Source organism: Trichomonas vaginalis, chromosome IV (genome assembly GCF_026262505.1).
Source record: "Trichomonas vaginalis G3 chromosome IV, whole genome shotgun sequence".
NCBI lineage: Eukaryota > Parabasalia > Trichomonadida > Trichomonadidae > Trichomonas > Trichomonas vaginalis.
Genome location: NC_067206.1, coordinates 2,303,531 through 2,326,110, shown reverse-complemented (window position 1 = coordinate 2,326,110; position 22,580 = coordinate 2,303,531). Strand labels below are relative to the sequence as shown.

The 22,580-nt window shown below is 36.4% G+C and overlaps 10 protein-coding genes and 1 pseudogene across 11 annotated transcripts; 5 read left to right on the top strand and 6 right to left on the bottom strand.

The window, feature by feature from the left end:
* Positions 1-92: 92 nt before the first annotated feature.
* TVAGG3_0014030 (leucine-rich repeats (6 copies)-containing protein) lies at positions 93-3,281 on the top strand (the record flags this gene model as incomplete). The annotated part of the gene is made up of 1 exon (XM_001579687.1): positions 93-3,281. One exon carries the CDS (start codon positions 93-95, stop codon positions 3,279-3,281), a length of 3,189 nt encoding a protein of 1,062 aa, XP_001579737.1.
* Positions 3,282-3,538: 257 nt separating this feature from the next.
* TVAGG3_0014020 (cysteine-type peptidase protein) lies at positions 3,539-4,557 on the top strand (the record flags this gene model as incomplete). Its single annotated transcript, XM_001579688.1, has 1 exon — positions 3,539-4,501. The coding sequence occupies one exon, from the start codon at positions 3,539-3,541 to the stop codon at positions 4,499-4,501; it is 963 nt and encodes a 320-aa protein (XP_001579738.1).
* A 124-nt stretch (positions 4,558-4,681) lies between these two features.
* TVAGG3_0014010 (surface antigen BspA-like family) lies at positions 4,682-7,192 on the bottom strand (the record flags this gene model as incomplete). The annotated part of the gene is made up of 1 exon (XM_001579689.1): positions 4,701-7,190. One exon carries the CDS (start codon positions 7,188-7,190, stop codon positions 4,701-4,703), a length of 2,490 nt encoding a protein of 829 aa, XP_001579739.1.
* Positions 7,193-8,325: 1,133 nt separating this feature from the next.
* On the top strand, positions 8,326-10,093 carry TVAGG3_0014000 (annotated as a pseudogene). The gene has a single exon: positions 8,359-10,051. A coding segment is annotated over exon 1 (1,693 nt).
* Positions 10,094-10,254: 161 nt separating this feature from the next.
* On the top strand, positions 10,255-13,407 carry TVAGG3_0013990 (homeodomain-like family; the record flags this gene model as incomplete). Its single annotated transcript, XM_001579691.1, has 1 exon — positions 10,255-13,407. The coding sequence occupies one exon, from the start codon at positions 10,255-10,257 to the stop codon at positions 13,405-13,407; it is 3,153 nt and encodes a 1,050-aa protein (XP_001579741.1).
* Positions 13,408-13,457: 50 nt separating this feature from the next.
* TVAGG3_0013980 (acetylation-dependent protein binding) lies at positions 13,458-14,365 on the bottom strand (the record flags this gene model as incomplete). The annotated part of the gene is made up of 1 exon (XM_001579692.1): positions 13,674-14,360. The coding sequence occupies one exon, from the start codon at positions 14,358-14,360 to the stop codon at positions 13,674-13,676; it is 687 nt and encodes a 228-aa protein (XP_001579742.1).
* A 287-nt stretch (positions 14,366-14,652) lies between these two features.
* On the bottom strand, positions 14,653-15,381 carry TVAGG3_0013970 (protein domain specific binding; the record flags this gene model as incomplete). The annotated part of the gene is made up of 1 exon (XM_001579693.1): positions 14,653-15,381. One exon carries the CDS (start codon positions 15,379-15,381, stop codon positions 14,653-14,655), a length of 729 nt encoding a protein of 242 aa, XP_001579743.1.
* Positions 15,382-15,927: 546 nt separating this feature from the next.
* Positions 15,928-17,422, bottom strand: TVAGG3_0013960 (unfolded protein binding; the record flags this gene model as incomplete). The annotated part of the gene is made up of 1 exon (XM_001579694.1): positions 15,959-17,422. One exon carries the CDS (start codon positions 17,420-17,422, stop codon positions 15,959-15,961), a length of 1,464 nt encoding a protein of 487 aa, XP_001579744.1.
* Positions 17,423-17,482: 60 nt separating this feature from the next.
* On the top strand, positions 17,483-18,353 carry TVAGG3_0013950 (uncharacterized protein; the record flags this gene model as incomplete). The annotated part of the gene is made up of 1 exon (XM_001579695.1): positions 17,532-17,912. One exon carries the CDS (start codon positions 17,532-17,534, stop codon positions 17,910-17,912), a length of 381 nt encoding a protein of 126 aa, XP_001579745.1.
* A 59-nt stretch (positions 18,354-18,412) lies between these two features.
* TVAGG3_0013940 (STKc CK2 alpha domain-containing protein) lies at positions 18,413-19,551 on the bottom strand (the record flags this gene model as incomplete). Its single annotated transcript, XM_001579696.1, has 1 exon — positions 18,502-19,530. The coding sequence occupies one exon, from the start codon at positions 19,528-19,530 to the stop codon at positions 18,502-18,504; it is 1,029 nt and encodes a 342-aa protein (XP_001579746.1).
* A 91-nt stretch (positions 19,552-19,642) lies between these two features.
* On the bottom strand, positions 19,643-22,340 carry TVAGG3_0013930 (kinesin-related family; the record flags this gene model as incomplete). Its single annotated transcript, XM_001579697.1, has 1 exon — positions 20,085-22,109. One exon carries the CDS (start codon positions 22,107-22,109, stop codon positions 20,085-20,087), a length of 2,025 nt encoding a protein of 674 aa, XP_001579747.1.
* Between the last annotated feature and the right edge of the window lie 240 nt (positions 22,341-22,580).

Genomic DNA, 22,580 nt, shown 5'->3' with positions numbered 1-22,580 from the left:
CATAAATCTATTCACAGCACGACAATTGCTTATTTGAGCATAGATTGAATTACCTGACAAAATTCTTTGGAATTCAAAATTCAATTTTCCAAATGTTCAAGGGGAATCTTATGTTTTTGACTCTAATGAGTCAGAAAGTCTTCATCAATACTGAACCTGTTGTTCAAGGCAAGACTATAACAATAAATAACGTTGAAGATTACACTAATGCTGATAAAATTTATCAAATCATGATTGAAAAGAATGCAAATTCTATTATTATTGATATAAATGGCGGGAATGATTCTACCAATGGAACATTAAAATCACAAAGATACTATTTCTTAGCAGAAAAAATCGAAATAAAAGGCAATCATTTCAAGAAGATTGGATATAGATGCTTTGCAAATACAAATATGTTACTTACAGAAGTTGTCGTTTCCAATTCTGTTACAGAAATTGAGGAAAGCGCTTTTAAAAATTCTCGGATAGAAAAGTTTCAATCAGATAGTATTACTAATGCTGAAGAAAGCGCATTTGAGAATTGCTTTTATATAAAGTCAATTTCAATGAATGGTTTGACTAAGATTCCATATAGCTTTGCTTACAATTGCTTCCAGCTGGAAAGTGTAATAATGAGAAGTGCAACTGAAATAGAATCATATGCGTTTTATGAATGTTTATCATTATCACAATTTGAATTCGGAAAAGTTATTTCATTCGGTGTTTCATGCTTCCAAAGAACATCACTGAGAAAAATAACGATTCCAAGAGAATGCACTATGATCAAGGCTTCAGCATTTCAATTTTCATTACTTGAATCAATTAATTTTGAAGTAGTAGATAGTAACATTACATTAAGTCCAAATGCATTTTCCAATACACAATTGAAAAGTGTTGAAATTCCAGAAAAAGCTATTATTCAAAATATATTCCAAGAATGTTTTCTATTGAAAAATATTAAACTTCCTAGCTCAATTACAAATATCCCAACTTATTTTGCAGCCAATTGCTATAGTCTGGAGACAGTTACTGCTCCAGGAGTTACAACAATAGAAAAACAAGCCTTTTATTTTTGCAAAAATCTGAAATCAGTAACTTTTGGAACTGTTACATATTTTGGAATAAATTCATTTGCGTATTGTAAAGAATTAGAATATGAAATTACTTCTACAACTAAAGATTCAGAAACACCAATGACAATTGAAGAAAAGGCATTTTTCTATTGCAAAAAAGTTAAAGCATCGAGTATTTATTGTCAGAGATTAGATCATTATTGTTTTGCAGGATGCCAAGGTATTACAAGTTTATCTATTTATACACAAGGAATTGGAACTTCTGCTTTTCATTATTGTTCCAACCTGAAAAACATAAAGATTTATCCTATTACAGATAATATTATTATTGAAGATAATAATAGCTCAATTGCTAATTCAACTGAAGATATGGATAATCCAGGTAACGAAACTGAAGGAGATAATCCGAGTGAAAGCGATGAGAAGCCAATATCTTATTTTGTAATATATCCAAATGCGTTTTGTAATTGCACGAATTTGGAAGATATTCAATTCATAAGACTAGATGATTTACCAATTGAACACAAAATATTTGAATATGCATTTGCATATACAGGAGAAATCAAAGAGCTTGATTTATCATTATTTATGCAGGTATCTCATCACGCATTTCAATCTTCGAAGATCAAAAAAGTTATCATAGGTGATGTTGATGAGTTTTGCTTTGCAAATTGCACATATTTAACAAAAATTGTAGTACGTAATTCATCAACAAAATTCGATGCAAGAGCATTCTCTGATTGTGTAAATGCAAAATTTGAGTTTCCTCTTCTAAGAAGCAATATTTATATTGAAAATGGTTTTATCATTAACGATGAAAGAATAATTTTATCTTTGTCATCTTTTATAAAAGATGAGAAAATTACAATCCCAGCTCAATATTCAAATATTTCCCAAAATGCTTTTCTTTTTGCTAAAAATTTGAAAGAAATTGTAATAGAAAACATTACATTTTATATTACAGATTCATTATCAAATATTCCAAGTTTGAAGAAAATATCATTTCCATCAAAAATGCTTTTGAATTCCATAGATTATGGATCTTTCCAAAACGATTGCTTGTTAGAAGAAATCGAAATTCCTTCAAGTATAATATCGATAGAAGATCAAGTGTTCTACAATTGTACTTCCCTTAAGAAGATATCAATACCAAATAAAGTTAACTTTATTGGCAAATATGCATTTTATAATTGCATAAGCCTGAAATCAATTGTTTTACCTCCTAGCGTCAAATTTATTGGATCTAATGCCTTTGAAAGATGCATTTCATTGAAAGAAATCGATTTATCAATGATAAGCGAGCTATCAAAATCAATTTTAAGTCAATGCACAAATCTTTATTCGATCAAATTATCAACAAGTCTAATATCAATAAATGGATACGCTTTCCAAGAAACAAGTATAAAATCTTTTAATATCCCTGATTCAGTTAGATCGATTGGAGAAAATATTTTCTATAACTGCTCATACCTTAAAGCGGTAACAATTGGAAAGGGAATAACAACTCTAAACAACTTGTTCAAACTGTCCTCGATTAAGGAATTTCATATTCCATCACACATAACTCAGATAAATGGAAAGTGTTTTGAAGCAGTTCCAAATATACGTGTGACAATTGATAAAGATCATCCAGTGTTTTATATCAAAGAAAACTTCATTATCAGAAAAGTTGACAATGCAATAATATGCACATTCGGCGAATTGCCAAAAACAATTAAAATCCCAGATGAAATAGAACAGATTAATTCGATCACATTAAATCGTAACTGGGAAAAAACAAATGATGGCTTTGGAGGTGAGTTTTATGAGGACTATAGTAAACTTCCAAATACTGTGATTCTTCCTGAATCATTTATGAATGGTATTCCAAATGAAATACTTGGAATTAAACTAGTTTGTTATAAAGGAGCATATCTTCTCGGACAAGATGATGGTGAAATATCATCAAGTACTGAGATTTGGACAGAGTATGATGCAACTGACAAATATACATCAAATAAAATTTTTGATAAGGAAATTTTAGGACAGAATTGTAATTCAAAGAATATTATTTTAAATTCAAAATGGAGGCATATAAATGGCCTATCAACATTAGAAATAGCATTAATTGTGATCTCAGTACTTCTTTTCATCGTACTAATTGGATTAATCATTATGTTTTTTGGTTCATTAAGAAAGAATAAGAGAAATGACAGCGATTCAGGATTTAACCAAAATCAAATCTGATGAAATCCAATGAGTAAGTAGATTTTTCATAACGATTAATATACACCTATTCTTCATTTCTTTTTAATATTCAGTTCGTTTTATAGTAAAACATATTGAATACCATATCTGACATTTCTTTTTTAATATTCATTTATCATACTTGCATTTCTTGATATTATCTCTTTTTGATATGAATATGCTAAGCTCTGATCAGATAAACCACCGCCTTTTTGAATAATGTCAAATTTGAATTCAATAAAAACCTTATTTTTTTAATGATCAATTTCCTTCTTTGTCTCTCAACTAGCCTTGAAATATTGTATCATGAGGAGCTAGCATTTATCGATCTCATGCGCGAAACAGGCAATTTCTATGTTGGCGATGAATTTCATTTTAGATTTGGAATTTTTCTTGCAAATAAACGTTTTGTCCAAGAACAAAATTCTATAAATAGAAATTATAGGCTTTCCCTAAATCAATTTTCATTTTTAACAAATTCGGAATACAAATCCCTCTTGGGAGGTAAAGTATCCTCTAAAAATAACGATGACAGCCATTTGTTTTCTCCACAATCTAAAAAGTCATCAGAAGTAACCTTTGATTGGAGAACAAAAGGTATAATTAATCCAATTCGCAACCAAGGACAATGCGGCTTATGTTGGGCCTTCTCCACAATATGCTGTGTCGAAGCACGTTGGGCACAAGCGTACAATACACTCCTTCAGCTCTCGGAGCAGATGCTTGTTGATTGTGTCGATACTTGTTACGGATGCATGGGCGGATACGCTGATGACGCTGCTGCTTTCGTTATAGAAAACTACGAAGGAAAGTTCATGACAGCTGCTGACTACCCGTACATTGCAAGAGCCTCTATTTGCAAGTTTGATAAAACTAAATCAGTAGCAAAAACTACAGGATTTGAGAGAGTAAAACCAGGATCATCGGATGCTTTAATTGAAGCCGTACAAACATCAGTCTGTTCTCTTCTTATTGATGCATCCATTAACTCATTCATGCAATACAAGTCTGGTATTTATGATGACACGAAATGCGATCCAACACAGTTAGATCACTACGTAAATCTTGTTGGATATGGTTCTGAATCCGGAATTAATTACTGGATAATTAGGAATTCTTGGGGTGAAGCATGGGGTGAATCAGGCTACATTCGCATCATCAACAATGCTGCTAATGTTTGCGGTGTTCTTTCCCATCCAATTGTTCCAAAGGAACTCTAATCATTTTTATGCATATTGTATTTTCATGTAGTAAAATACCATTTGTATTATCGGCATTTCTAAGATTTTTTATATGATTTCAAACATAAAGTTGATTATTTTAAACTTCTGTAGTTATCAACACAATTATTAATTTTCATACCCAATAATCATTAAATTTTATTAAAAAATTTCAAATTACAGAGATGTTTTATTCTATTTAAACTGTTTGAGTCAAGAGGGACTCAGTGAGTGTTTCCTTCCTGCGGAATCCAGCAGCCTTCATTACGCAGACGGCGATGATGACAGTGACGACAATTAAAACGATTGCGCCGGATGCTGCAATCAGTCCTATTTGCCATCCCTTCAATCCGTTCTTTTGCGAGTCTGCAGGAGTAGGCGTTTCACTGGGCGGAACTACGCATCCTTCTGCATTCGAAGTAGTGATTCCAGCAAACAAAGAGTTGCTGTAGTAACTGCCGACGTAGACGTGGAAGCCCTTGTTGTGTCTCACTGATTCGAGGAATGGTGTCTCGATGTGAACTGTTCCGCAGTAAGTGACGTTCTTCAAATTGGTCAAGTTGCCTGAAAATGCGTCTTCAGAAATCTGGAAGATGTTGTTGAGGAAATCGACTTCAACAAGGCTGGAGCAGTCCTCAAATGCAGATTCGAGCATCTCCTGAACTGGACCACGAATTGTAACCTTGACTAATTTAGTGCATCCGGAGAAGATCTGGCTTTGGAACTCCTTGACTGTCGCTGGAATGTCCATTGATTCCAATGAAGTGCAGTTTGCAAAGCAGCTTGGACCGAGACTGACTAATCCTTTTGGAAGTGCAATCTGCTTCAAATTCACGCAGAAACTGAATGCCTGCTTGTAGATGTACTGGACACCAGGGCCGAGAATTACTTCGTTGATGTTGTAGCAGTTGTGGAACGCCTTGGATTGGACAAACTTCAGAGATTGCAAGTTTGCGAATTTGAGTGCTTTGCAGTCTTCAAATGCCGATGGCATTATCTCCTTCACCTTGTCGAACTTGATGCCTGTCAGCAACTGGCAGCCTTTGAAGCAGCAAGTTCCGATGTGGGTGACTGTCTCTGGCATGTTGAAGTCCTGCAACGAGTAGCAGCCCTCGAAGCAGTGCTCGTTGATGCTAGTGAGTTTGGATCCGTCCTGGAATTTGAGAGTCTTCAGCTTCTTGCAGCTGTTGAACGTATACGACTCAATCTTCTCAAATCTCGCTGGGAAGACAATGGAAGTTATAGATGAGTTCTGAAAACAACCCTTGCCAATTTGAGTGACTGTATCTGGAATTTCGACAGTGTCAATTTCAGTGCAGCCTCTAAAAGCGGAGTCCATGAAAACTGTGACTGACGGTGGAAGTTTTGGGATGGGGTTGTTGGCAGCTGTTGGATACACGACGAGTTTCTTCAGCTCCTTGTCATAGATGGCTCCATCAGGACCGAGTGCGTAGTTGGGATTATTTTCGTTGACTGTGAAGTTGTGGATCGAATTGCACTCAGAGAAAACCAAAGGAGAGATATTCTTCAAGTTCTCTGTGACGTGGAATGTCTCCAGGCTGCGGCATCCCAGGAAAGCGCCCTCGTGAACGTTCTTCAGGTAGTTGTTGAAGCGGACAACAATGATCTGCTCGCAGTACGCGAATGCAAACTTGTAGATGTCTGTGATACCTTCTGTTTCAAGGTCTACAAATGCAACATTCGACAGTTTCTTGCAGCGGGAAAAAGCGTACTCGCCAATAGTCCTGACGGTGCTGAGGATGATGACAGACTCAATGCAGGAGTTCATAAGAACGTAAGGACTGACTCTGTGGCAGTTGTATGGGAATGCAAACGAGAGCAAGTTATAAGTGTATGCGAAAGAGCCATTTCCGATGTAGCTGATGCCGGCAGGAATGTTTGTAGTGAAATCTTCCAGTGTTTCGCAGTTTTTGAAAGCCCAGTCGCCGATGTAGACACAATCATCGCCAATGTTGAGTTTCTGGATGGATGTGCAATAGGAGAAGGCGTTGGCGCCAATTCTCTTGATGCTGGAGAGGTTGAGATTTCCAAGGGAAGAACAGCCGTCGAAGGAATAATTTCCTAGATGGCGAATTGTCGTTGGGAATGTAGAGGAATTAAGGGATCTGCAAAAACGGAATGCAGAATCTGAGATGTTGACAACATTAGTAGGGAAATCGAAGAACTTCAAACTAGTACAGTTTGCAAACGCTGAAGGACGAATTGTTGATTCGAAATCAGCTGAGAGGGGAGTGCTGGTAGAGTATTTTGTGACATTTTCGAGATTTTCGCATTTGAAGAAAGATTTATAATTGAATATTGCTAAAACATCGGGATATTCGAAAGTTGTGAGGCTCTGGCAGTTGTAGAATGCGAAGGCACCAATAGTTTTGACAGTTGCTGGAGCTTTAAATGTTAAAAGCTTCACACAATTTTCATGAAGATTATTTGGAATGGAAGTAATTTGAGCATTGATATGCGAGTATACTAGTTTCGAATAATTTGAAAAAGCGCCGCTTTGAATAGATGTAATTCCGTCACCAACATCGATTTGGTATAAATCAGAGTTTTGAACAGCATTTTCGACATCTTTTCTGGTTACCTCGCCGGATCCACTAATAGTAAGGACACCAGACTTTAATGTATATGCTGGTGCAGAAAAGACATCCGAAAAAAGAGCAAAAAGCATTTAGAAATTAGAAAAAAGTGTCAATCTGACGTCAAATTCTGTTACACTTCATCGTTTTAGTTAACCAGAATTGTGCATTGATGCAACAATACAATTAGATGTAGTTTTGTATATTCAATTTAATAATGAGGACATTTTTGCTAGCATTTGAACAAATTCATCAATTGTCGAACGAGTTACAGTATTCGGAAAAAGAATACAAGCAGCAAAATCAATTTTAAATATAGTTCCACATTTTAAAAAGAAAAATATCAAATTTATAAAATAAAAGTGGAATTCTAAAGTAAGTAATATAAGGGAGCAAAGATGGGAAAACAATACACTTGAGCTAGTAATAATTTTTGCAGCTTCAATTTTAAAAACAAACTGAATATTTATAAATATCGAAAAATAGAAATAAATCGTCATTCCGTATGGCAAATAGGCCAAATTCACGGTGCTAAAGTTATATAATTGCCGTTGTCCTTTTTTGAAATTCTTTTCGGAACTCACTTTAAAAAATATGAAACTGAGGAAATCATTAAACAACAAATTCATTCCTACTAAAATTAAAATCGGGAATAGCAGAATTTCAGATTTCTGTTGACGAGATAAGAATATAATTTCGATATTAATTGATGTGATTGTAGAAAAGCTTTCATTTCATAACAATCGATATTGGCTCTACATAGTGATGATAGTTATTACACTTTTGTTCGGTTCATATTAGTGTTATGGATGATTGCATTTTGGATGTCAAAAAATTGAAGATCATGATCAAATTTAACAATATTAATCCGCTAGTTTAAATATATTGCTTCCTGTAAAAACGCTAAAACTGTCAGTACTTCGATAATCAATTCTGAAGAATTGACGAAACTGAATTTTAAATGCAGAAATACATGTACCAATTAATTGGAATGCTAATTCCAAAATAATTCGATGTTCAGAATTGAATGGAAAAATGAACTTATTGAAAATCGGATGGGCAAAAAAATTCAGTTAAAATTCGAATCTATATCTTATGTACAGTTTGGATGAAGTGAAGTAATTTTTAATTGAATCAACGCTATGCAATCCACCCTCAAAAATTGAGAGCTAGGCCAATATTTGAGAGATCACTGGTCACCGCTGACAACAATTTATTGATTTATCTCATCGATCGGAATCATTTCATTTCAGATTAAAGATGCTCACATCTTCAGTCTCTGTTCCAGTCCGCAACATCTGCAGGGCTAAGGTCCCAACCCTCAAGACAGGCATGACACTCCTTCAGGATGGTGATCTTTCCAAGGGTTCTGCCTTCACAAAGGAGGAACGTGACCGCCTTAACCTCCGCGGCCTTCTCCCATACAAGGTCTTCACAAAGGATGAACAAGCTGCTCGTATCCGCCGCCAGTTCGAATTAATGCCAACACCACTCCTCAAGTACATCTTCCTCGCTAACGAGCGTGAGAAAAACTCACAGTCCTTCTGGAGATTCCTCTTCACACACCCACCAGAGGAGACAATGCCAGTTCTCTACACACCAACAGTTGGTGAAGCCTGCCAGAAGTGGGCTACACACCGCCAGTCATACCGTGGCATCTACATCACACCAGAAGACTCTGGCAAGATCAAGGACATCCTCCGCAACTACCCACGCCAGGACATCCGCTGCATCGTCGTTACAGATGCTGGCCGTATTCTCGGTCTCGGTGATCTCGGTGCTTCCGGCCTTGGTATCCCAGTCGGCAAGCTTATGCTCTACACACTCATCGGTCAGGTTAACCCAGACCAGACACTCCCAGTCCAGTTAGATATGGGTACAGACCGCAAGGAAATCCTTGCCGACCCACTCTACCACGGCTGGCGCCATCCAAGAATACGTGGCCCAGAACACACAAAGTTCGTTGCCGAGTTCGTTGACGCTGTCAAGGAAGTCTTTGGCGAGACATGCCTTGTCCAGTTCGAAGACTTCGAAATGGAAACAGCTTTCACACTCCTCGACCACTTCCGCTGGCGCTGCAACTGCTTCAACGATGATATCGAAGGCACAGCTGCCGTCGCTGCTGCTACACTCGCTTCCGCTACACACATGGAAGGCGTTCCAGATCTCAAGAACCAGAAGATCATCTTCATTGGCGCTGGCTCTGCTGCTACAGGCATTGCTAACCTCATCGTTGATATGGCTGTTTCCCGCGGTGGCATCACAAAGGAACAGGCTTACAAGAACATCATCATGTTCGATCACAAGGGTATGGTCCATGCTGGCCGTAAGGATCTCTACGACTTCAACAAGCCATACATGCACAACATGGAAGTCTACGGCTCCGTCCTTGAGGGTGTCAAGAAGTTCAAGGCTACATGCGTCATCGGCGTTTCTGGTGTTCCAGGACTCATCACAAAGGAAATCGTCCAGGCTACATGCGCTAACTGCGAGCGCCCAGTCATCATGCCACTTTCCAACCCAACAGTCAAGGCTGAACGATGTCTACCAGTGGTCCAATGGCAAGGCCCTCTGCGCTACAGGCTCTCCATTCCCAGTTGAGACAGTCAACGGAAAGAAGACAATCACAGCCCAGGCTAACAACTCCTGGATCTTCCCAGCTGTCGGCTACGCCCTCGTTACAACACGCGCTCGCCACTGCCCAGGCAAGGTCTTCGAAGTTGCTGCTGAATCCCTTGCTTCCCTTGTTAAGAAGGAAGACCACGATATGGGCAACCTTCTCCCACCACTCAACAAGATCCGTGACTACTCATTCGGCATCGCCCTCGATGTTGCCAAGTTCCTCATCAAGAACGAGCTTGCTACAGCCGTCCCACCAAAGGGCACAGAGCTCAAGGACTGGCTCAAGGCTCAGCTCTTCGATCCACAGGCTGAATACGAGCAACTCTATTAAATCTATTAAAGTTTCTGGTTGATTATTTATGAAAAATTGAAAAAAGTTTTTACTTGAGATTCCTTTGAATATGGAAAATTTGATAACCTCACTTAATGAATTATTGAATATTAAATATGATCATTCATTTATTAATTGTTTTGATTATATTTTTGTAAATTTCAGCCAAATTTTTTTATTATCGTGTCAAACATTCGTTTCTTATGCTTTTTCATTTAGGGAAGCCAATTGAAGAAGTTGTCGCCCTAAATGTCAATCAGAATTCATCTGTTGATCAAGCAAAGAGACAGATATCGAAAATTGTCTTAATTCCAGCAAATTGTATTCAAATCAGCTTCCAAGATAAAATTCTTCCCGATGATTTTGTATTGAAAAACATTTCTTCGCAAGGAAGTACTCCTCTTGATTGCCAATTTCTTGATGTTGCTCGTGATCAAAATCGAATTGCTGTTGAACCGCCACCAGATATCCTAACAAGGGTTCAATATCTGGTTAATATGGGATTTCCAATCAGAAACGTATACGCGGCTCTCATGGAATCCAATTATGAAACTGAAAAAGCTATTCGACTTTTACTCCAAGGAATGACAAATATGCAGACTAATTCTCAAGGTGCAATAAGTAATGCTAGCTCATGGAATAGTACAAATCAGCAAGGAAACGGAATAAAATTACCCCAGATTTCAGCTCAAAGCCCAGGAATAAACTTCCGTCAATTAAAGCCACAATCAGAACTTTATTCTTCATTATCGTTATCTCCTCAAATTGTTTATCTTTTAGAAAACGGAATTTCAGAAGATATGAACTATATCACGTTTATAGAGCAACTTAATTCAAATCTTCCGCGTACTACCTTAGATTGCAAACTTCTCGTGCAAGAATATAAAGATAAAAAAGGAAATATTGATGAAGTCGTAAAACTATTTCCCGGTTATACGAAAGGCTATCTTGTCTGGATACTAAATACCATTTGCCGAATGATGTCCGGTCGAAATCAACTCGGAACAAAATGGACTTATCATGAAGAAAGGTTTTTGTCAGAAATGTACCACCTTGGAATCATTGGCCAAAAGGTTGATATTATACTCAAGAAAAGTAACGAATCTTCCACAAAATGGAAAAATGTGAAAAGATTTTTGAAATCTTCTCCACAACTCGAGTCTTTTCTTAACAAGTCCCCTTCTTGTGCCATGTTCGATCCAGGCTATGATAAAATTGGCCTCCCAATTTACTTAAATAACTTAATCAGAATTATTAAAAATGTCGGAGGAATTTCGCTTGAAGATGCCCTTAAATACAAACAATTCATTCAAAGCCCGCAAGAAATCGAAAATTTCTCGATCTTTTCCAAAATCGCAGCAAAGAACCAACAACAAGCTCAAAATACCCAGCAGCCACTCAACACCGCAGTCTCTACAGCTCAAATCAATGCAGCGAGTAACCAAACGACAGCTTCTTACCAGAAACAGAGAGAGGCTTATCTGATACAGCAGATAAATCAGAACAACGCTCAACAGAATATATCTATGCAAAAGCCTGTCAATTCTCAGGTTTCGAATAATCAAAATCAAAAAACTCAAAATACACCACAGCCGCCAAGCAACAAACAACCGAATACACCTATACAACAGATTTCGAATCAAATAAATACAAATACGAGCGTTTCAACTCAAAATCCAAGTTTTAATCTTGGATTCAAACAAAAATCTACACAACTAAGCAGTACAAGTAATGGATTAGCTAATGAAACACAGAGTGCATTGAAAGAAGCCCAGAATTCCGAAAATTCAGATAATTCTGTGAAAGATACTAAAAATTCTGCCAGTAATACAAGTTTATCCGACCAAAAACCAAAAGAATCAATTCAACCTTCGCAATTTTACAAGGATTTGGCGAATTCAAAAGAAGCCATCGGCCAGGCCATTAATGATCCAAATATCAGTCCTGGGGCCAAACTGTTATTGGCTCGTTTGTCTCAGAATCTTCCAAAACAGCAAAATTCCCCAAGTTCTGCACTTCAAATCCAAAAAGTTGAAGAAACTCCAAAAGAAAGCACAGATGACACAAGCAAAGATGATGAAGAAGCAGATGATGGCGAGCCGATTCTTATTTCAGAGGATATAAAGAAATCTGAAGATAAAAAGAGCGATGACATGATAGATACTGACAATTTGTTATCTCTGCAGATCAAATCAGGAGAATCCGATGGTATTGATTCGAATTTGATTAATTTGGCAAGTGAAGATTCAGAAATTTCGGCAAAACCTGAAGAGAAAGAGCCAGTAAAGAAAGAAGAAGAGGAAGAAGACATTTCCGATCCGGTTTTGATATCAACAGAATTTCCAGAAACAGAAGAAAAGCAAAAACCGAAAAATAATAATTCATCTCTCATCGAAACCCCAACAAAACCAATAGCAACTGTATCTCAGTACATACAGACACCACTTCCTCCAAAAGCAAAACCAAAGAACCCTCTCAAAGCCGATTTTGAAACCAAATACGGAAAAGCCCCACAGCCTCCCATTGATTTCGAGTATCTTAAGCAGAAGATGGCCTTACAAAGTAATTCACAGCCTCCAGCATCAAAAAGTGTAAAAGATTCAGATTCTGAGACTCAAAAAACTAACAAAAGCTCAACAAATCCACCGAATACGCCAAGAAAACCAGTTGTTCCTGAATGGGCTCATCAGGATACCACTCACACTCCTCAGCCGAGAAAGGCCAAAATGCCAATTCCGCCGCCACCTCTGAAACCTCCTAGTTTAACTCAGCAGCTATTAATGCGCCATGCCCAGATCAACATGCTCGATTACAACCAAGTCCAACAGCTTTTGATGCAAAATGCGAAAATGAGTGACGGAAAACCACTGACAAAGGAACAGGAAATCATCAACTCACTGCTGACACTTCGTCTGTTGCAGCTGAAGCAGATAAATCCAGCTCCACCACCTCCTTCTTTGGCCCAAGAATGCAAGGCGAAAGGAGTTCACATGCAGTGGACTGTTGAAGAGGAAAAAGTCATAATCCAGCAGCTGATTTTCAACAAGATGTCGAAGTACAAGTGGAAGAAGATCGCTGATGTGCTGCCAGGAAGGAATCCTAAAGGTGTTGCAAGGCATGTGCTGAGGATGATAAAGGATTACGTCGATGGAAAGAAACCAGAGCTGTTCATTCCACAGGACATAATTGATGAGTACAAGGAACAAGTAATTAAAGAATACCCGTCAAAGGCGGAAATGTTCTCAAAGAAATACAATGAAAGAACTGGAGCTAATGATGGTGAGGATGGATCAGATGAGAGTGAGAATGACGAGGAAAATGTTGAAAAGGATGATGAAAATGAGGAAGAAAAATAATTTTTTATTTTTAATTTTGTTTAATGTATAAATATTATTTATTTTATTATAAAGTATTAGGATTTAAACTTGTAGATACCTTTTTCAAGGATCTTTATATATAAGGCTTCGTTATTCAGCCGAAATAAGATGGATATTAACGACTTAGCAATAGGAAATCGAAGTATAGTAATTTATTGTTGTCTGTAGTTTATAGCTATATGCGTAAGAAAAAATAAGGAAAATTAAGATTACAAAATTTAAAGAAACAATAGTATAACGTCAAATTACATTAATAAAAGCTCTTTGAGTTGTATAAGAGCTGCAGGAGGGAGTAAGTTCATATCTATTGGTCCGGTTTCGATCATTTCTGGGCAATGTTTGGAGATAATTGTTTTAATATCTTCTCTGACTTTTGGTCTCGTTTCTTTAATTATTGCATCTCTCAATTTATCTAGTTCTTCAATTGGCATTGATTTCATCAAGAATCTATGAACTTCTGGCTGTGTATCTACATCTTTAGTCTGAAGTTTTGGATTAGCAAATGATAAATCTGATTCTCCTTGTTCACGTGATATCCAAGTAAGAGCATGATTTTTATAATCGCGTTTAATTTCTAAAAGTGTAGAATACCAAGTCATAATTGGGCCATCAGCTATAGAACGTGATAACTCTTTAAAAATTTTTGATATTTCTGTGGCAACTGCTCCAATATAACTTTTCTTTCCGTTGTATTGAATAGCATTTGTACAAATAAGATTCACATCATCCTTCCACTCCTGCACATTTTTGTAGGTTCGTGAATTTAGCTTGTTTTGTACAGTCCCTAAGTCCATTGGTTTTTTAATTTGTTTGAAATAGTCTGGTGCGCCATCTCTTTCCGGATCTACTGGTTCAAGAAACATCTCAGAGATAGGATGTGATCGAATTTTAGTCATAACTTCGTTGCATTTGTTCAATGTGAAATCATCCATTCAAGAAAAGTGCCTTTTTTTTGAAATTTTGTCCATTTTCAGCATCAAAAAAGATGCTTTTTTTAAGATCTGAAATTTAACATGCACAGTAATGAAAAATAAGCTATTAATGATGTAATTCTACAATGAGTGCAGTATATAAACTTCGAAACTCATTGATTCATTTTGGGTCTTTTGGAATCAGCCATTTCTATAAATGTACAATCTAGATTTTTTTAATGTACATAGATACAGAGTATCTGTGTTGATGAAAATAAGAACTTTGATAGATAAATAGATTAAAACAAACATTTTACTTATTCTGTTGCCATGAGACAATAGTTCTATGAAGCATCTGCAATAAAAGAATTGAATCCATATATTGTTCGTCATGCAAGGAGTCAACAGAAGCAATACCTTCGTTGTAAGCTTTCTGTGCAATTTTAAGTGCCTCATCAGGTTCTGAATATATTTCAAATCTAAATATAGCCATGTTCAACATGAGAGAAAGCCTGATAGCAGCAGCTGGTCCGCAGCAGGCAACAATCAAATCTTCTGCTTCTTGATAAGCGGCATTGGCTTTGCTGGTGGATTCTCTACGCTCGTATCCTCTTTGGATTTCTGCTAAGTATCTCCAGTAATCGCCAATCATTCTGTACAATAATCCGCGGATTGAAGTATCTGTTGTTCGATTAATAAGCGATTTTTGTATCATATCAATAATCTCCTTTGAGAAGTTAGAAATATTGCTTTCAATTGATTTTCTGTAATCTAGAAGTGGGGTTGAACGATCATCACGACCTTTACCACGCTCTTTTTGCTCTGTTAAGTAGATACTCTTCCATGCTTTTCTGTATTCGTCCATTTTTCCTTTGCAAATTCTACTGATTGCGTTAACATCTTCGATAGTAAGCTCATTATCATTTTCGCAAAGTCTCATTAAACAATTTCTTGCATATTCAAAAAGATTTGCATCACATAAGTCAAATGCAAACTTGCGAACATCGATTATTTCTGCTTTTGCTAAAAAATCTGAGAACATTTTTGCCACTTTTTGTCCGTTTTTTTGAAGGATTATTATTTTCGTCTGGAAAAGTGACAATATTATCATTTTCGTCTGACGAAAATGATAATTTTTTATTTTCAGGGTCATGCTAAAAAGATAAATTTATGAGATTGCAATGCAATGATACCTACTTGAATTGCAATGCATCTATTAGAAAATTTTGGTGAAAATAAATTGAATAGCTTGAGTTTATGATTTTGACTTCGCTAAAAAAATTTGACTCGAAATTCATAAAAAATGAAACAATTTGAAGTTGGAACAAGAATGATAACATGCACAAGGAGCTATTAAATAAAGTTGTGTATGGGTGGATTGCGCTTAAATTAATAGAAATAGAGTTGTAGTTCAATAATTCAGATGTCAGACGAAAATGATAATTTTGTCACTTTTTTCAGACGAAAATGATAATGCCCCGTTTTTTTTTTATTTTATTTATTTATTTATTTATTTTGTAACTTCAGAAGCTGAATTAGCGCCCAATCAATATTAATTCATTTTGGCTGACATGTTAATGATTATATATTGTAAAAAATATATTGTAAAAAAAATATTTTTATTCTACTTTGTAATGCTCAACAGTACCAAATAAAATTTCATAGAAAACCCAACACATTGGAATAAAGACGAAAACAACTGCAATAACCATAGCAATAATTGGTCCTTTGTTTTCTATTCGAGACCAGACTTTGTAAGCTCTCTTAGCTTCCCAAACCACTCTGTTTAATACACCTGGTTCTGGCGGAATCTCCAAATCTTTGTCAATATCGATCCAATTGTAAGAAATTTTCATCTTTTTGATTTGGAGTCTTTGTCTTTGGGCGAAATCTTCCAAATTCCATCTCTTGACAATTGTTTCGTTGTATCCCACAAAAAGATTTGTAACAAGAACGTCATGGAAATACGACCAAATATTAAATGTAAAACCAGTAATTCCAGGCAAGGAATAGTTATATTCATAAGTAAACTTAGGATTAGGAATTTGTTTCGGTGTCCAGACTTTGATAAACTTTGGATTTTTAATTAAAGGCGGAGTCCACTTTCCTTTGTACTTTTTGTTCTTAATCATTGGTGGCTTGTAAGGGCCACATCCAACTCTGCATTTCGGATTCTTAATCTTCCTTCTCTTGTAAGTTCCGTAAAGATATTCATTCCATTCGTCTGGAACTGTGTCTTTTGGATCAGGAATCATTTCAGGTTCGTCTTCTTCCCATCCGTATGGCTTTTTAAGCAGTCTTGGATTGAGAATAAACTCAGGTTCGCTCTCATTCCAATCATCTGGCTTCACAGCGTTGGGATCTGGTATAAACTCGTCGTCAACCCAATCAGATGGTTTTTTGTCTGTTGGATCGTCTATGTATTTTGGTTGAACTACTGGTTCTTTGAATGAATCTGTAAATGTACCATTTAAAAATGACATTCCGTCAATCATGTACTCGAATGTGTTGTTCGGTCTAATGATTAGTGTGTAAAGGTGCGCAATTTCATCGTAAGGGATTTTAATATCCTTTTCAATTTTATGAGCAATTAAACTGCCATTTTTATCTTCTGTATAAAAGTTAAGGATTGCCTTAGTCTTTTTATTGTTGTGAACTGGACCGAATTCGATAGTACCATGTGTTTTGTTAGTTTGATGAAATGGATCAAAAGATTTCGTATGTATTCTCAGTAATGACTTAAAACAGCTATAAACTAACTGAGCGCGAACTTCATATTGTATAACAATTGTTTCATTCAGTGTAAATATCGGTGCTGGAAGAATTTGAGAAATAAGTGATGATTTTTCTTTGTCTGTAATAACCAATCCTTTCTCACCACGTCTCCCTTGAAGTGGGTAAGATAACTCATTTACCCATTTGCCATTGAAAGAAGCATTTCGAGATTGGATCCACCTTTTCATCACAAATGGGTCTGTGAAGTTATCGTAGAATAGTGGAATGGTAGCCGGAAGAATTGGCCGTCCATTTTCATCATATATTCGTGATATTGACACAGAAAAAGAAAGAAGAAAAACAAACATCGATAAAATTTTTTGACATAATTTTACAGTGCTCTATTTTTATCGATCATTTAAGTTATTATTGAATTAGCATACATGTTTTCTGGGTGTTTTAAAAAAATTAGTCAAAATGGGAAAGACTCATCATTTGCAAGTGAGAATTTCACCAGAAAGGTTCATTCAAGTTGATATTGCTGAACCTCCCGGTGATTGGTTTACAGATGGACATCTTCAAGAAATATTAGTTGCAATTGGAGATCAATTTTATGATTTATACAATCTAGAAAATCCAAAAGTTTTTAGAACTCCTAGATGCTCATTTAGTGTCTTTACACAACCAAAATCATTTAAATCATACATATTTACTCCATCTCAAGAAGAATCAGGTTATTATGGTTTATCAAGCATCCCCAAAATACTTTGTATCAGAGTTCTAGGAAGAGCAGATGTAGCTGAAAAACTTCAGCGGCAAACTACCCTTGATTCGGCTTTGAGAATTGTTCGAACTTAAATATTGTTTGTATTATCTTGCACATGATTCCAATTTCAATTATGCTAATATTGTACTAACTTCGATATGCAATAATCTCAACTCTTTAAAATTTCAATGATGGAAGAGAATACTGAAGTTGGAAACTAAATAAATATCTATCTTAGTGTGTATATTTAGATAATTAATCTAATGCATTGCAGCATTTTTAATTATATACGTATTTATTGAAATTGAAGCTTTTTTTTGTCTATTATACAATTACAAATGATACTTGTAAAGGGAAAATTCGAATATTCTCCAGTTATTGAGCATATATGGTTATAATTGATGTGAATAACAGAAAATATCCAAATAGAGAAAGAGCTTGAGGACTTGCAGATTAAGACAGAATATACATATCTAAGACTTGATCATACATTACTGCTTTATTACAAAGTTACCAAAAGATCTATGATTAAGTTTATTATCTCAAAACATAAAAAAATAGACTATGATAATATTTTTATACTTGGCTATTGAAGCAAATTTTTAAATAATAATCATATTTAACTGTTAAATATTTATATAAAAAATATTGAAAATACAAATAGGATATAAAGATATGAAATTACTGCTTTTTTGTCATCTTGGAGCGAATTGGATCGAAAAACTTATGTTCGAGAGCCTCTGCAGCTGTGATTCTTTCTTCATGATCGACAGTGAGGAGCTTTTGGAGTAAATCGAGTGCATCATGGTCGTTCTTTGCTTGGTTGAATGAAGGGTTCTGTGTTAGTTTGTTGAATTGAGGTGTCTGAGTATTTGATAAATTCTTCTGCATCTCAGGAGTCAATTGGAGGCCGTATTTGTTGACGTATGCTGTAATTGCGTTTGTTCCGCATACTGAAGATACGTCGCCAACCATTTCGTCAATATCTCTTCCTTCGAAAAATGGAAAACGAACAAGCATTTCAGCAAGAACGCAGCCAGCGCCCCAGACATCAATTCCGTAGTCGTAGTATTGATAGTTGAGGAGCAACTCTGGTGCTTTATATCTTAATGTAGAAACACGTGGGGAATAAGCTTCTTTAGCTAGGTAAAAATCACCCAGACCCCAGTCAATAAGCTTCATTGACTTTCGATTCTGGCCAAAAAGGATATTGCCTGGTTTGACATCTCGATGCATTATGCCACGCTTATGGCTTTCATTTAAGCAAGTTAAAAGTTGCCACATTAAAATTCGTATATTTTCTAATGTTAATTTTGGAAATAGAGTTCTTGGAGACTCAGATTTTAAGTAGTCTGTAATTATTGAAAAAGTATCTGTTAATGGGTCAACAACGACGCCATATAATTGAACTGTATTTGGAATATCCTTGATTTTAGTTAATAAACAAATTTCCTTTTGAATTTTGAAATGGGGAACATTTTTAAGTGTTTTAATAGCACATTTCTTCTTGCCATCCATTCTGCCTAAGAAAACTGTAGAATATTTTCCTGTACCAACAGGAGAAATTACTTGAAAGCGTTCTATATCTGTTAATTCAATTGGGAAGTCTACAACAATAGATTCGAGTTCGTGAGCATCTTTGATAATATCGTTATAGACGCGAGAGACGGAAATTTTATTGTAGACTGGTGTCTTAAGTTGATTTGTCATTGAAAAAAAAATTTGTTTTTGTCAAGAAAAAGTTGTTTTTTTCTTGTTTATTGTCAAAAACATACAAAAAAGCAAAATCTCCTTATTTAGTGGGATATTTCGTATGAATGTTATAGCATCCCTCGGAATGGAAATTTTGGCAGTGATATTCTCGCTATACATTCTGCAATTTCACTAATATTTTGTTCCAAAATTAAAATAAGTAGCATTGTTATTTAAGCATATGACTATTTCTAATTGGAAATTTTGTTGTATAACCACTCTTCCTGAAATGGGAATTCAATGTATCCGCCGAATTTAATCTCCAAATTTAATTTTATCGCATCGTATATATGAACATTTTACGGCTAAATGTACTTATTAGCAAAGGTAGTCTAGTTACATGGGTCCATTTTATCAAATTCGAGAATTATAAAATTTCATTTTTTATAATGAATTATTAGAATGAATATTAACAAAATCGAGTATTTTATGTTTCTGCTTCCATATTTTATCAAAATATATAAGATTTATAAATAAAATAATACAAACATTTATAAAACAATAAATAATAATCATATAGTAATCGTTAACTCTGTTTGAGTTGGTTTCAAAGCAACTTCAACAGATCTTCCGATTAATCTTCTCGGAATTTTCTTTGGCCCTTGTCTGAGCCTACTTGGAACAGGTGCAGGGGGCATTTCGTTCTCTATCAAGTCATTTCCATCCATAGACTGCGGTGTCGTGGCCCTGAAACCGCCAGTTTTTGCCAGTGGCCGGGTTCCTCCCAAAGCTGACTTTGGCCTCTCTGTGTGCAAAACTGCCGATACAAGTTCCTTCTTGTCGATGCTCTTCTCGTTCCACTTGTCGCTGTCCTTGTCGTACGTGAACTGGTTCTTGACTCTCTCCACTTCGCTTGGCGGGATGAAGTTGTCCACTATCTGCTGTAGCAAGTCCAACTGCTGGGCCAGTGACTCCTGGTGCTCGGCCAACTGAACTCTGTCTCCGTTAATTGTTTTCTGGACTTCAGGGAGCATCACTTTCAAGTTTTTGTATCTGTCGACTAAGTCTTGGAACTGTGACACGACGTTTTCTACGTTCTGTGCCAGACTTGAAACTTCTCTCTCTTTCTCTTCCTGCTGTCTTCTTCTCGCTTCCATTTCTTCCTGCATTTTTCTGGATTTCTCTTCTCTCATTGCGAGTTTCTTCCTCGCTTCTTCGATCTGCTTCTCGTTCTGTGTTGTTCTCTGCATCAGCTGTGACTTGTTTGATGTCTCCAGAGCTTTCGTGAGTTCTTCCAACTTCGCTTGGAATGACTCTCTCTTCGCTTTCTCTGCTTCAATCTCCTTCAGTCTCTGCTCCATCTTTTTCGTCAGTTCTATCCTCTCTTTCTCAGCCATGTTCGACTGCTTGGCGATCTCCGCTCTCTCCTCCTCCAGTTTCGCTTCCATCATGGCAATGACGTCGTCTGATGCTCCCATCTGTGCGGACAACTGGTCTTTCTGCTGAATCTGCGATTCGAGAGCGGCCAATTCCTCTTTGAGCTGAAGGAGAAGGGCATCCTTTGGGTCCATGTTCACTTTCGGCTTGTTCTCGATCTTCTTGGCTCTTTCCGCGTATCTGAGCGTTGACATTGTCTCGGAAAAGTTGTAGTCTGCTGGTCCGAGGGCGGCTATCATCATTGTGCGGGCATTTCCGCCGAGAGAATCCTTCAGAAGCATAGTAAGTTTCGAATCTCTGTAGGGAATGTGACTGCCTTTGGATGTAAGCGCAGCAATGCAGTTGCCTAAGATCATGAGCTCGTAGTTGATGTTGACACCTTCTGTAAAACCTACACCTTCTGCTCCCGTTTTCGCTGCACGTTCAGATCCGGCTAAATCGACCATATTCAGACGAGCTGAACGGACGTGATCTTGGCCATCGATCTTTGTAAGCGTTTCGATAACTAGAGAAAGGATAGAATGTGATCTGGAGCTCTCAGAGTTCATATTTGTTTTTCGGACTACGCGATTTTTCTTGCCGTATGCGAGTAGCGCATGGAGTTCATCTACACTCTTGACTTTGTGGGTGCAAACTCCTTTGATGTAAACATTTTTCTGTGCATCTTCTCTGATCTTCAATGGCTGCTCATGATTCTCTGCCAATAGATCACGTAACTCATTGTTATAGATTTCCACGTAGGTGACAGTAACTAAAAATTCATGAGAATCTTGATTTGCTTGAATATATTCAAAAATATGGTCAAATGCACGTGGCATGATTCCTCGATGCTCACCATGCGTTTTTCCATCCATAGAGTATGTTTTTCCAGTGCCTGTTTGGCCGTATGCAAATATTGTTCCATTAAATCCTTCCAAGACACCGGAAACTATTGGTGCTGCAGTGGCTTCGTATACTTCTTCTTGTGTACAATCTTCAGGGAATCCATAGTCGAAGGTAAATGTAATAGTTTGATTTTGAGGATTTTGTATTTTGACTGTTGCTGTTTTCTTGTCAATTTCGACTATTTTCTTAAAACCCGCATTGATTTCCTTCTCTGACATCGGACGAAGGCGAACTGAAACCTTCACAGCCTCCCTTTCGTTGGCTTTTGGAGGCATTGTCCTCTTCTCGATATTTTTTTGAATTTTTTCTTACATTAATGGGCGCAAAATTTTGTTCTCTGAATGAAAAAAGAGAATCATTGCATGTAATGTAATAACTTTAATTTTCCCGACTCTTCACAAATAACAGAATTCGTTTTCTTGGATCAATAAGAAAGAATTCAGGAAATAGACCATGAGGAATTTTTAAAGTGTCCATATGACGAACTGAATTCTAAAGTTGGGCACTAATAATTCTATGAATTCTTAAATCCATTATCGTGATATCCCTTTTTTTTGTATATTTTCTTGGTCAAATAAACATCATATCTTCTTCTTATAAGCATTACCTATTCCAAGCAACAGATTGGCTAATACAATTTTCATATTTCCTGGAACAACGTGCAGAAGGAGTTTGAAGTTAAGAGCAGCACAACGATCAATCCTTAATTTCAAAGACAAATGATTGTGACAATATCAAAGATATGA